The sequence below is a fragment of the Macrobrachium rosenbergii genome, chromosome 12 (genome assembly GCF_040412425.1).
Source record: "Macrobrachium rosenbergii isolate ZJJX-2024 chromosome 12, ASM4041242v1, whole genome shotgun sequence".
NCBI classification, from domain to species: Eukaryota; Metazoa; Arthropoda; class Malacostraca; order Decapoda; family Palaemonidae; genus Macrobrachium; species Macrobrachium rosenbergii.
The window spans coordinates 14,565,501-14,580,500 of record NC_089752.1 but is presented as its reverse complement, the minus strand read 5'-3'; the positions used below and the strand labels follow the sequence as shown (position 1 = coordinate 14,580,500).

The 15,000-nt window shown below is 36.2% G+C and overlaps 1 protein-coding gene across 1 annotated transcript in view; it reads left to right on the top strand.

The window, feature by feature from the left end:
• The window catches only part of LOC136844410 (GTPase-activating Rap/Ran-GAP domain-like protein 3), a 907,028-nt gene that overhangs the window by 427,423 nt on the left and 464,605 nt on the right, over positions 1 to 15,000 (top strand). Inside the window, 1 exon segment of the mRNA XM_067113570.1 lies at positions 443 to 529. Within this exon segment, the coding sequence (XP_066969671.1) occupies positions 443 to 529 (87 nt within the window).

The following is a 15,000-nucleotide window of genomic DNA, read 5'->3' as shown; positions in this document are numbered from 1 at the left end:
ATCTGCTAGCGAAAGGGTTTGTAAATGTGTATGAGTGCGTTCAATAAATTCTTTAAAATCAGTACACACATATATATATATATATATATATATATATATATATATATATATATATATATATATATATATATATATATATATATATATAATTTCTATGTAATACAGACATATATATATATATATATATATATATATATATATATATATATATATATATATATATATATATATATATATATAATATATATATAGATATATATATATATATATATATATATATATATATATATATATATATATATATATATGTGTGTGTGTGTGTGTGTGTATTTATTTCTTTATTTAAGGCCGCGTTTTGCCCTCAATGGTTCTGGCACCCTAGGGCAGGCCGGAATGCAGATCGTGGTGCCTTAAAACTAACTTTGAACACTTTCTCTTGCAGTTACCCCAAGTGGAGGCGGAGGGGAGTGAACTCAACGGCCGCAGGTTTAGGATCGAGAGCGGCGAGGCCTTAGGGGACAGAGATGAGGTAAGGGAAGACAGTTTGTTGACGAGAAAGTAAAAGATGCCTCGTGCCTATAGGCCTACTTCATATTGTAAAATAAGCTGGACCTCCAGTAGATGTCTTGTGGCTTGCTCTTTACCCCAGGACCCACTAAGCTTTACCCTTACAGAATCTTTAATACGGAGCTGTGTTGTTTTGTTGTGATACTAGAAGACGATGAATAAAATTTAGATTTGTGTTTTTAGGCCTACCTCGTATTGTGAAGTAAACCCGTCCCTGTAATGTGTATTGTGCTTATAAAAGTAAAAAAAAAAAGACGCAAGTGTCTTGAGCTTGTAAGCCTAACGCATCTGTCGATGTAAGCCGATCTTCTAGTAAGTGTGTTGTATTCTTGAAAAATATCAGAAAAACTGTTGTTCTTGCATGTAGGCCTACCGCAGCTTGTTAAGCAAGCCGGGCCTGTAGTAGTTGTATGTGTGTGTGTGCTCTTAAAATGCATGCAGTGTTATGGTCCTCGATTTTTATTGCCCAATTCTCCAGGTTTAACAAATTTCCATACATGAATTTTCATTTTCTTTTTCTGGTCCAACCATTTCATTCTCTCGCTTTTGCTGTTGTTTCTTACTTATCTTTACACTTCCGGGGAACCTGGAAAGTTGTTATGTCTGTTGTAATTAAATTGAAGAAAAATTTGACAGAAAATAATCAGGCTTTGACGAGTGTCCAAATGCTGAACATGTTTGCCACTTGGTCAGGGGAGAGATATAAGATTGATCTTTATTGGAAGAGAGAGAGAGAGAGATTTAGTCCTTTCATCTTGCAGAATATTTTCGAAAAGAGAAAATTATAAATCTCTAGGTAAATCAGAGACAAGACGAAATGGAAAGGGAAGGAATATTGAGCGAATATTGTGGAAGGACTTCGCCTTAAGACGGGACAGATCAGTAACTTGGAAAATAACAATCATGAATATATTGTTAACCTTCATGGCAAGGATGCCTAGCACCAACTGGTTAGTCCATGCATTAATTCTGTTGCAAGTCTGCAGTTTCGTTAATCATTAATGTTATTTTGAAACTCCGTGCTTGTATGCCTTAGTGTTCCTTACTCATCTCTTAGCTGTTGTTTACAAACTTATGGCAATTTCTTGATTTGGTTGCTTTTGTTACTGGTTTTTCTTTTCTTCATTTACCAGATTTCTTGGATATCCAAAGAATTACAAACGACTATATTAAGGTCGTTTTTGTCCCTCGTGTTTTTCAAAACTCATGGTTACAGAAAATTTGAAAATTTCACATCCACTTGAAGTGTTTGGGAAACGTCATGCGTTTCAAGTTTAAGAGGTGGATTTCATAACTTCAGTTATATAAGGACGGAGTTCAAGAGGAAAGAACTGATATTTACAACTGTTACTGTTAAGTTATTTCGTGACTAAAATGACAAGCTAAGATGTTTCTGTGCTTAAAAGAGCATGATGGAGGTACGTAAACTCAGAAGACAAATTAAAAGATCTCCAAAAGGAGTAAAAACAGGCAAAAACGTATCTTCTGAACTTGGAAGATGGTAAAACTGATTTTGAATTTAAAAAAGAAGAAAAGCTTATTCATTCAAATACGTGTAGCGAAATGTCTAAACTCACAAAAAAATCAAGGCGTTGTACGATATATTTCTAAACTCAAAAAAAAGAAGCTTTGAAGTTTATAAACTCCATGACAACTTGAGAAATTTCTTTACTGAGAAATACAATTAAGAGTTCAGAAGTCAAGGAGAATGTTTTCTAAAGTTAGATTCTAAAGTTAAGATCAAACTGATACATTTGCCGACTCACAAAAGGCAAATAGCCCCCCAAATCAAAAACACAATGCTAACGTTTTCTTAGTACCAGAGAGGAGGAAGAGGAGCACGTAGTTTTATCTGCTCAAAGACAATTGGAGAGATTTACTAATTGAGGATAAAGAGTCATTTTAAAATTCAGAATTCAAAGGGAATGTTTCTTAATCTCAAAAGGGAAGTGGGTAAACTCAGAGGAGGACAAGCTGAAATATCTTTCAACTCTAAAACTGAGCAGAAAAGCTTATAAACTCAAAGGTAAATTGAATCACTTGGACAGAAAAAACGGGGTTTGAAATTCAAAGGAAATACATAACGAATTCCCGAACTCAAAGGACCCATGGAGCTTTTCTTTCTTTCTTTTTTTAACACAAAAGACTCCATTGAGTTACAACAGACCCGCCCAATGTCGCATGCATGCAGATAAGAACGTTCTGTTCTCATGCAGCTTTGCAATGGAGAGCATCCGTTGGTTTTATTATCCGCGTTTGCAACTCGTTTTTATCAGTCTGGAAATGGAAATACTTTAAACTTTTTTCTATTTCCTTGTAAGTTGAGTTTTGCCATTGTTATTATGGCTCACTGTGTTCTGCATTTTTTACAGCTTTCTTTATGTGCCTGTGTTCTTACTTTCTTCTTTCATTAGTGGACTTTCTACTTCGTGGACGTGTGCAAGGCACGTTCAGGATTTTGCATAATCCGATAGCTTTTATGCTGAATAATAAGGATTAAATACAATAATACTAAGAGCGTCTTTTTTCTGGCCTAATAATTTTCTGTTGCAGTTTTGCATGTTGCTGTTCGAAATAACTTGTTTGAAAACCTGCAGATATAACTTGCTATATGAATGTGCTGTACTTTTAGGTAATGTGTACTTTCGTTATTGTCAGGTTGTTGCCATTACACTATCGCCAACATAAACAGTTGTCGATAATGTAATCGTTTTCTTCCTTTAAATAGCACTTGGTTGCGTTCTTGTTGGTAGAGTTATATTTAATTTGTTTACTCTTTTTGTCAAAATCACTTTCCTATTTCAAAAGAAATCTACACAGCTAGGTTTGTTCAAACTGTGAACTGCTGCATTACTTAACTTCTGGAAAATACGTATAAAATTGCACCGCTTGGGAAGTCAGTAACCGTTTTTGGCTTATTGCATAAGTATGTTCATAGCCAATGGCGGATCCAGGGCACGTGGCCCCCCCCACCATGAAAAAAATGACAAAAAATAATATTGAAGATTTAGATAATAATAACATAAAGAAATATAAAAATGGGAAAAAATAAAAAATCTATTATAGAAATAACAATAAAATTTTGAGAAAAAAATAATAACAGTAATAATAACAATACTCTTAATGATAATAATAATACACATATACATATGTATATGTGTGTGTATATATACATATATATATGTATGTATGTATGTATGCATATGAAAATTAGTGCCACCCCATGAATTTTTTTGGATCCGCTAGTGTTCATAGCCTACCATATAAAACGCAATTTATATCAGTATATTTATTTTCTCTGAGTGTAATAGCGCTCAGGTTTTCTGCCATCTGACTACGAGAATGCGAAATTACCTCTTGCCCCGTATCCATTACGCGACCTAAATTAATTTATTTGATCTTCTTTTGTTTCTCCTCTGTAACTTGGGAGTCGTTCCCGGACGCGGGGAAACTTGTGTAATATAATACAAACTTGTTTCCGTGAAAAGATCTGTTTTCCGAACTTTTAATTCGACTGTATGAATAGATGCTCTCTCCAGATGTAGAACCAGCTTTATGATCTCAGTTGTAATTCAGTCATCTCCAAGGCAGCTTTGAGAAGAAAATTAAAACTTTCAGGCTATTTTCTTGTCTGAAGGCAACGCAATACTGTGTAATCTGTAATATGTGTCTGCGCCACTTTTAAATCCGTGATGTGTAACTGATTATAGCAGTCTGACGTAATTTTTGAGAGAAAAGACTAAAATGACTCAAATTCAATTCGTGCGTTGAAGTCTGAAATCACTGGGCTCAAAACATAGTTTTTGTTGAGCTTGGCTTTTACAAAGATAGCTTGTAATTTAGCTTTCAGGTAAATTTCCGAAGTCAGGTTTTATTGGAAGTGAAATATTCCTGACTTCGTTTTTATTATTATTATTATTATTATTATTATTATTATTATTATTATTATTATTATTATTATTATTATTATAACCAGAACATTGAATTAAGAAATCAATACAATTTTTGTATAGCTGACCTAGTTCAACAAAATTAACATTTAGCTCCTAATTTTCAAAATTTAGCTTTTAACTGCAAATTTTCAACATTATATTGTGTCAGCAGATACTCAAAGGTTGTTTGTTCCTATATAATTTTGAAGGTTAGTTTGAAATTAAATGTTTAATGCAATCTCAGTACAATAGCAGAATGGGACCAAATCCTTCCCAACCCTTCTCTAGGATGTAATTAGTTTGAAAGATAATTTCTAGCAGTCAGGTTGGAAAATATCATGGACGATCATTAGTCTTCTCCTTGTATAATTTTGAACTTTTCTTCCCAATTTTAGTTATTAACATCGTAATTCGCCTTGAAAGTTGAAAGTATACTTGAATCTACTGTTTCATGTATTTAGTCCCAAATATCTGACTTAAACTTTTTGACGATGAAGCTGACCGGTGAAAGTGGTTCTTCCGTGATTGCTGATGTAAATGAAGCGACAAAAAATCATAATTTGCACTTTACAGCAAACTCTGTTAGGCTGTTAGTTTCCTTTTTTTTTTTTTTTTTACATTAAGAGAAAATATACCAAAAAGAAGCAATTCCTTATGCGCCTCCAATCAGCACTTCAGCCCTCAGCTATGTAGACTTATGATTGTATATAAAACTGAATATGCAAACAAAAAGTGTTAAAATGATCTTTTAGGACAGTTGCTACATGAAGACGATTGTTTGATGTGGAAAAGGACCTTGTTATTGTTTTCCCATATTTTTGATATTTTATTGTAGTTTTCTGCATGAAATTTACTACTTGATTTCCATTATTGTTTTTAATACAAGTAATTTATAAGCAGGCACAATTCTTCTGTTGACCTTATTAGTCCCACTGTACTGTATAGCAGGGTCGGCCGCTCGAGTCAACTTTCTCTATCTATTTCTATCCCTTGCATCTTCTAACTTCTTTAGCCGCAGTCCTGACTTCTGTGGTACCCTTTGCATTGTTCTCACTGCTGTCAGGGGATACTACAGCACGTCGCTTACGGGTTACGCCCTAGCCCTATTGCACTCCATTATTGACTCGAGATTCATTATTTAGTTTTTGCCATGGTTTTCATACTGTGTTGGCTAGACCAGGCAGCATCTCTCGCCATTTATCCGGGCTTGAGACCAGCAGCAAGTTGGACTGGCTTGTCCCCCGACTGGCTGGGTTAGAGGGTACCAGGTTGAATGCCAAAACATCAAAAAATAACACTTCACGAAATTGTACATAAACTGGTTACACCTTTGTTTGTTCATGGCTTAGAAGCCCCGCCTCTAAGTAGGCGCCTGATTAAGTGACAGCCCGCAAGGTAAAAATCTGGTAACGTAGACTCTTTACGTGAAGCCTCGTAAACAAGACAACCGCTCCGCCAGTTGATTGAGTCGTTCAATCAACCCCGTTACTGATGCTAACGCGTCGATGCTTGACAGCTAGGGACGCGAATCGTGATTTCCAAGATTTATTATTCGTTTGCGGATATAGATTTGATCGAATACTGAAACAGAGGCAACAATTCATTAAGGGTAAAAATGCTCCGCTGTCATTTTAGTGCATATTGTGACGCTTCGCCCGTAGCATATTTTCGCTTGTACATTTTGTTGTATTTCTATTTTACGTACTGCATGAACTTTATTCAAAATGAAAAAGGTAAAAATGGAATTTGCGAACACGCAGAGAATGGATATATTGTTTTCATTTGATCGTCCTGGTCACACGTTAGTGTGGATTTAGCTGTTTCGGTTGCCCTCACAACCACTATCTGTGCTTTGGGTGTGGGTGGGCGGGTGGGAGCCCCCAGAGAGAGAGAGAGAGAGAGAGAGAGAGCTCTTACTTTTATTTTGACTGTCATTGTGTTCAAGAGAGAAGAGAGAGAAATTGTTGTTTTAAACGAGAGAGAGAGAGAGAGAGAGAGAGAGCTAAATGCTTTTGATGCATCCATGATTACTATCATTGCTTCGAATGGAGGCGTTCGAGAGAGAGAGAGAGAGAGAGAGAGAGAGAGAGCAACACATATCAAAATGCAAATCAAGACTTACGAATAAAAGGTACGTCAGTGAGAGCGAGCTATAAAAAATTCTCTTTGATGGGCCCCTCCCCCCCGCCAGCCAGCCCCATCACGGTGTAATGAACTGCTTTTAAATATTCATCACTGCCGACTAATCGGATAGGTAATGCAAAGTGAGAGATACCACCGGCCTGTTTTTGAGGTGCGTGCGTGTGTATGCGTCTGTGTGCGCGAGCACGCGCCTGCGTATTTGCATGTGTTGTGTAAAGGTGTAGTTTGGATCGGCTCGATACACAAGTGACGGACATTATCTCCCCAGCCCCCGTTTTCTTTAAGAGAAAATGCGATTTTTGTTGCACATTTTAGAATTCTCTCTCTCTCTCTCTCGTATATATATTACCGTTTTACAGTTCCTCCCGAATAGTCACACCCTCTCTCTCTCTCTCTCTCTCTCTCTCTCTCTCTCTCTCTCTCTCTCTCATGCAATGCTCAATTCTGAAGTATATTTTTCATTCTTTTTTCTGCTAAGTTCAAAGGCGTTTGTTGTGCCTCTGCGAACGTTCGCTTTCCGGCGTCGGTCTATTGTTTATTTTTCGTCAGTCTCCATTACCCTCTGCTGGTCCTGCTAGCTACAAAGGATACGCGTGTGTGGTATCTATATTTTCCATGGAATTCTCTCTCTCTCTCTCTCTCTCTCTCTCTCTTCTGTGACATTCTTTTATTGTTCATGAATTTATCGTCGAGTGACTTGTTTTATTTTTTCTTCCTCTTGTTTACAGTCAGTTTCCATGGATGGTTAGTATGTTTTATTCAACGAGTTTTTTACCACATTTTACGACTTACAGACCCCTGTACACTATGTGCCCGTGTAATTTTGCTCATTGGCGTTCAGTCTCTCTCTCTCTCTCTCTCTCTCTCTCTCTCTCTCTCTCTCTCTCTCTCTCTCTCTATATATATATATATATATATATATATATATATATATATATATATATATATATATATATATAACATAACATGTATTTTACACAGAGTCAGCCTCTGCCTTGCATTCAGTTTTTAGACCACTGTTCCATATTCTCTCTCTCTCTCTCTCTCTCTCTCTCTCTCTCTCTCTCTCTCTCTCTCTCTCTCCCCAGCTGTCAGTTTCCTATTTTCTTTTATTCCCTTAAGTATTATCTCCCCTCTCATGCCTTCCTTTCTCATTTCCTGACTGTTCCTTGATCCTTCTTTACGTTTTCCTGCTCTTGCCAAGGAGGATTGTCCCAGAGCGCCTGCCACTCGCTTGGTCACTCGACATATGCTCCGTCGATTGGCTAAACCTATAGGAGTGGCGAGGGGGAATGTTAGATTAAACGCTTCTCTTTCTCTCCCTCTCTGTGGATGTCTGTGTGTGTGTGTATATATATATATATATATATATATATATATATATATATATATATATATATATATATATATATATATATATATAAATATATACATATATTTATATATATATCTCTATATATATGTATATATATTATAAATATATACTAAATTTTATCAATTGTACTTTTTCTGTGTATTGATAAAATTAATAACAGGGCCTCATTTAAATAGGATGTTATCTAGCGTAAATATTTCCGAATAAATATCTTCATTAGATACCAACCTGTTTAAATCAAGTCCTATATATATATATATATATATATATATATATATATATATATATATATATATATATATATATATATATATTATACATATATTGGATGAGTTCGGATGATTAAAATACCCAGAGCCAAATATGTAAGTAAAATGTAACAAAAGGATAAAAACTTACCTTCTAATCACATTTAACACAAAAGGACAGGTCGCCAGAAAGCCGATGGGGTATCTTAATCTACTTTATTTCACTCAATTCAAACAAGTAGAATGAAGCTTGGCTGGCCTGCAATCCAGCAAAAGAAGTGCAACACTTAATGTACAACAGCATTTACAGCTAACAAGTGAACTAGAATTACTTCTGGCTGGAATGCAACCCAGCAAAAGAGTGCAACATGTATCTGATTACAAATTTACAGTTAACAGGTTTTCAAGATGCAATAGTAATTACGCAATGATAACGCATTACAAAGCCTTGGCTCGTGTTTCTCTGGTTGCTGTGACTATCAGTTCAGAAGCTGTCTTGCCGGCAACAAGACGTAAGTTGAAATTTTCTAAGGCAGCGTTCACAAGGTGACAGGTGGCAGAACACAAGGGACGAGATAACACGTCTCTGGAAAAGATTTCCCTGATAAGAATTCATACACAAAAGATTCTCTCATTTGCAATAATTTATCAGAGTGGAGGGATGTTTTACTCTTATGTTACTGAGCAAGAATTTAACACAATGGTGGGATGTTTAATCTATATCACTGAGAAAAATTCACTTACTGGGCATAAATCACAGGGGAGCTAAACATGACAGGCATTCCTAAGAGATTTTGTATTGGGAAATGAAATCTTGAAAAGGAAGTCTGAGAGAATCAAGTGAGAGAAAAAAGAAACTGGCATTTAGTTGCTACTTTGGGACTTACCGCTACCGGTAATCCAATATTGCAGTGTGCGCATCTACAGAATGAACTTGATCCCATATGCCCTCTGTTAACAATCTAGCATGGAGCTATGCCAGGAATAAAGACTACGGCCGTAGATTTCGGGCGTAGGGAACGACAGTGTGGCTTGTATGAGCTCTCAGCCGAGACTACCTTGGCCAGCCGGGCCCTTGAAGTTGTCCATCATCTTTGGAGCCGTTGTTATCGCTTGGATGTCCTCGGGCACCGGAAAAGGGGAACGAGGAATGTCGCATGCTTGAAAGAAGCAATTAAAACCAGCAGACAGGAGATCACAGGAATATAGTTCTTGAGACAAGGGTATCTAAAGGGACACTTAGCATGTCTATTAACTCCGTGACTAATCTAAAAGCTACCTGATCTGACCTTTCCTCCCCAGACATTGCTGTGACTGCCACGAAACTCCTCATATCACTGTCTGGTGGTCACCCCCCCTCAAGATATTGAATACTGACCCATGTGTTAAGGGGCCAGAAAGACGAGAGCAGCATATATCTGTTAAAAAAATATATATATATATATATATATATATATATATATATATATAAAATATATATATATATATATATATATATATATATATATGTATGTATGTATGTATGTATATATATATGCATATATACATATACATATACATATTATGCATATAAATATATATTCATATATATGAATATATATTTACATATATACTGTGTATATATATATATATATATATATATATATATATATATATATATATATATATATATATATATATATATATATATGTATACTATATGTATACTATATATATACTATATATATAGTGTGTATGTAAGTATGTATGCATATATATGGATGTTATTATTTTTACTGTTTATCCGAATTTCGTCGATCCTTAGCTGTCATATTTTTTCTATAGTTTTTCAGAAATAGATTTTATCTACCTTACTCATAGTTATAGTTTAATCCTCATACGCATTGTCCCCCCCTCCCTAGTCAGTAAACAAATCACTTTTTTGTCTGTCTTGCCCTTTAGTTAGCTCTCTCTCTCTCTCTCTCTCTCTCTCTCTCTCTCTCTCTCTCATATCAGTACCGGGTAAGGATAGACTCTCCGATGTCAACTCTCTCCCCCTCTTTAGTACTGTTTGATGACCATTAACTTTGTTCTGTAATGACTTATCGCCTTCGTAAATTATTATAAGTTCATATATATATATATATATATATATATATATATATATATATATGTGTGTGTGTGTGTGTGTGTGTGTGTGTGTATTTATACATACGTATATATTTACACATGCATTACCAACAACAAGTACACGCCTGTTAAACGTATCTAAAGTTATTTGTTACATACATGTATTATATATTTATATATACAGTATATATATAATATATATATACACATATATATACATACATATACTGTATGAAATTTTTATCACACCGTGATTTATATACAATCATGAAGCTACACTGTATATATATATATATATATATATATATATATATATATATATATATATATATATATATATACATATATGTATATATATGCATACAAATACACTCCTGTTAAACATACCTTATATACATACATGCGCATCCAGTATATAAAGATACTGATACATAGATATGGGTAGATAAAGATGCATTGCCACACTCGAAATACTACAGTGCCAATACGTCCCCGGGGCAAATAACCGCGTTATTTTTACTCTAGCTGAACTCATCAGTTTTTTAACGTATTAGGGGGGGGAAAAGGAACACCTTCATTACATCTAGCTGCCATGAAATTACTCTCGAATTTTTTCGAGGTTTTGCCAGGGGTGCGTATGGGTGGGCGGTCAACTTGACAGGGGCGTGAACGCAGCTTTGAGTAGCAGGCAAGGGGTCGAAGGTGTCCTTTGAAGTGGTAGGTTGTCTCTGCTGTTTTTGTGCAACGTGGATTGTACGATTAACCATTAATACTTTTGCATTTGTGACGGTTCTTCAAGTTTATGTTTATGAATTTTATGCAACATTTTTTTTACTTGTTTCACTTTTAATTATAGCCTGGTGCTGTCTCCTCTTCGCTCTCGACTTTTATCGTTTGTTGGTTTTCTATGTTGAAGCTTGCTGGGCACGGGAATGACCATTCTGGGTGTCCTGAGAACCTCTTCATGTTTTGATTAATAATAATAATAATAATAATAATAATAATAATAATAATAATAATAATAATAATAATAATAATAATGATTTTAGCCAATTCAAGTTATACACCACACCCTATAAAGGCAAAGCCATCGTACCAAATACCTAAGTACCTTGATAATAAGCATTATACACCTTTCATACGAAGAGGGCTTAAATTACCCAAAAACAGACCAACTCTACGGGGAGAGAGAGAGAGAGAGCTCATTCGTAACTCTTTTAAGACATTCATGATCTTCAAGCAGCAGTAGACTTAAAAAAGTAGAATTAAGGAAAAATTTCCGTAAAACATTATGTCACATGTTAAATAACCAATCTGCTCTCTCTCTCTCTCTCTCTCTCTCTCTCTCTCTCTCTCTCTCTCTCTCTCTCTCTCTCTCTCGACCACCACAGGGAGGATTTATCAATCCGCAAACCTATCCAAACATCAGCCTGACAATGTAAGCCGTTAATTGGTTGCGAGTGCATGCGGGATCAACCAGCGAGCTACATTATTTTGGCCTCTGTCCCGACTGATTGGTGGGGCTTATTTTGCGTCCCGCCCACTCGTTTCGGCGGTGGCCAATGCGGGCAGCTGTCAAAACACATGTCCCGACACGTTCCGCGTTGCTATCATTTCAATCCCTCGAAAATTGTTCAATGTAAATGGCCTTTTTTTTCCATATTGATCGGGGTGACTTGGGGTTCGATTTTGGCTAGTTTTATTTACAAAGATTATTATTATTATTATTATTATTATTATTATTATTATTATTATTATTATTATTATTCATAAAAATCTCATCATCCCAAGAGTCAATAATATGGTGAAGAAATCCGCAATGGTGTGACTGTAAATATATATTAAAAATACATACAAAATCGTTTTGTATATATTTTTATATATATTTACAATTACACCATTGTGGAATTCTTAACATTATTATTTTTTTTTATTATACAACGTGTATAGTTACGCATTTGCATTGCCTACATCATTAATCTTTCATTTTCATTCCCCACCAAATTTCCCCAACAGCAAGCAGTGAAACATTATACCCGAAAACTACTTATTGTATTTATTTTAAACTTTTTTATCAATATATTTCGAGTTTAATTCCAGTACACTTCAGTCACTAGATATTTCTCGCGGTAGTTCATTTATTATCGCTAATCATTTTCAGGGTAAAAACAACATTCTGAAAAAGGTAATTTTCTTATTTTGGAGCTAATGTAATTCTCAAATGTTCTTTAGTTATTGTTGCTTTTTATTTGTTTTTAAATATAGGGAAAGATGGAACACATCCTTTGGTCCATCAAATATAAGGGAAATCTCTCTCTCTCTCTCTCTCTCTCTCTCTCTCTCTCTCTCTCGTTAATTTTTAAACGTTTGGGACGATGAAACACCATGAAAACTATCGAGATATATATAAGAAATATTATAGGAATAATTCTCTCTCTCTCTCTCTCTCTCTCTCTCTCTCTCTCTCTCTCTCTCTCTCTCTCTCTCTCTGTTGTCAATTTTTTAAGTATTTAGGACATGAAACACATCTCTGGAATTATCAAATTTTTAAGAAATATAAGGGGGATTTCTCTCTCTCTCTCTCTCTCTCTCTCTCTCTCTCTCTCTCTCTCTCTCTCTCTTTCTCTCTCTTTCTCTCTCTCTCTCTCTCTCTCCTTGTTGTTAATTTTTAAGTATTTGGGACGATGAAACACACCTCTGGAATTATCGAAATTTAAGAAATATAAGGGGGATTTCTCTCTCTCTCTCTCTCTCCCTCTCTCTCTCTCTCTCTCTCTCTGTGAGAGTGTGTGCATTCATAATCACACGCCTCACACTTTTTAACCCTCTGGCGAGCATCCCCAAACCATCCCCCTTTGTAAATTGCATCCGTGTCCAGCATCCCTGTGACGAGAGGAAAACAGCATCAAAGAAGAGTCCAAGAGCATCAACTTTGTAGTCTTGTAATGCGTTTCATCAGGCTGAGAGAGGGGGGGATCTCTCTCTCTCTCCCTCTCTCTCTCTCTCTCTCTCTCTCTCTCTCTCTCTCTCTCTCTCTCTCTCTCTCTCATTAATATATCTTCCCCATATGAAAAAATTTTTTTCGGTCTTTCTCCCCCCCCCTCTCTCTCCTCTCTCTCTCTCTCTCTCTCTCTCTCTCTCTCTCTCTCTCTCTCATTAATGTATTTGCCCATATAAAATAAGTAATTTCTTTCTCTCTCTCTCTCTCTCTCTCTCTCTCTCTCTCTCTCTCTCTCTCTCTCTCTCTCTCTCTCATTAATGTAACTTTGCACATATAAAAAAATAGTAATTTATTTCGGTCCTTCTCCCCTCCTCTCTCTCTCTCTCTCTCTCTCTCTCTCTCTCTCTCTCTCTCTCTCTCTCTCTCTCTCTCTGATTAATATAGTTTTTTCTCTCTCTCCTTCCTATATTTCCCCCCCTTTTTTTTTTAGGTAACGATTCTCGTTTTCTCACCCCCTCTCCCCTTCCCCTTCCCCTATCCACTCCTATCCGCTGCCCCGGCCACCCTTCCCTTTCATCCCTGGAAGCGCCGTAAGACACTAACGAACCTTGGAAAGGACTTTCTCATATGATAGTTACGCTTAACTTAACCTCAAAAGGATTAACTATAGTGACCCCCCTTACTTCCTGGAACCAACCCCACCCTTCCATCTAGCCTCTCTCTCTCTCTCTCTCTCTCTCTCTCTCTCTCTCTCTCTCTCTCTCTCTAAAATTCTACATCTGATATACAAAGGTTATCCCTCTGTATTTGTACGAAATGACAAGATCTTGTCATCAGAGACTATTCTCTCTCTCTCTCTCTCTCTCTCTCTCTCTCTCTCTCTCTCTCATAATAGAGCTTGATATGTAGCGTGAACACATGACAGCAGTTGATTTAATACGTCAGATGTAGTGTTGTTGAGAGAGAGAGATAATGCGTAGGGAAATTCGATTTATTCCAAATCAGCTGCTTAGCGTTGAAGTTATTGAATTTTCACAGAAATGTCTCCTTGTTTCTAGAGTTTTTGATCTTTTTTTTTTTGTTCTTTTTGGAAAAAATGGAATACTTATTTTCCGACTCTCTCGTCGTTGTTGTTTTGGGATAAAGTGGTAAGCTTAGTTCCAGATTCACCGTTCCCTGATACGTGGAAAGCCAAATGGAACTCTTAAACCAATTCCTGGTTCGATAATTCCTTACTGTTTGAGCAGAGATTGGAACGTCGTGACAAGAGTTACTGATTCGCCAATTCTTGTTGACTGAAAAAGACTGTGACATGTTACGGGCTGCCGAAGAGCAAGAGCCCGTGCCAGCACAAGGCTGGCTGAATCGAGACAGACAGAAATAGACTGCGACGCATTTGAAGCTTTTAATAAATGACGTATGGCGTCCTTTGGAAAGAGTGAAATTCTTTCTGATTCGCCATTCTGTATTCATTTTTAGGAGAATTGAATAATTAGTCCTTCAGTCTCCATAATACTCTGTTGCTCTGAAAAATCTGGATCTGTGCAGAAGGTTTCTGATTCTGTAGAGGATATTGGATGCTTGGCTGTTGATACTACATTCCCCGTTGCGTAGGAAGTGGATGAAAATGACATCGCTAACGTCAAGAGGCCGCCTCTATTCATTTCCGCAGCGAAGCGGAGAGCA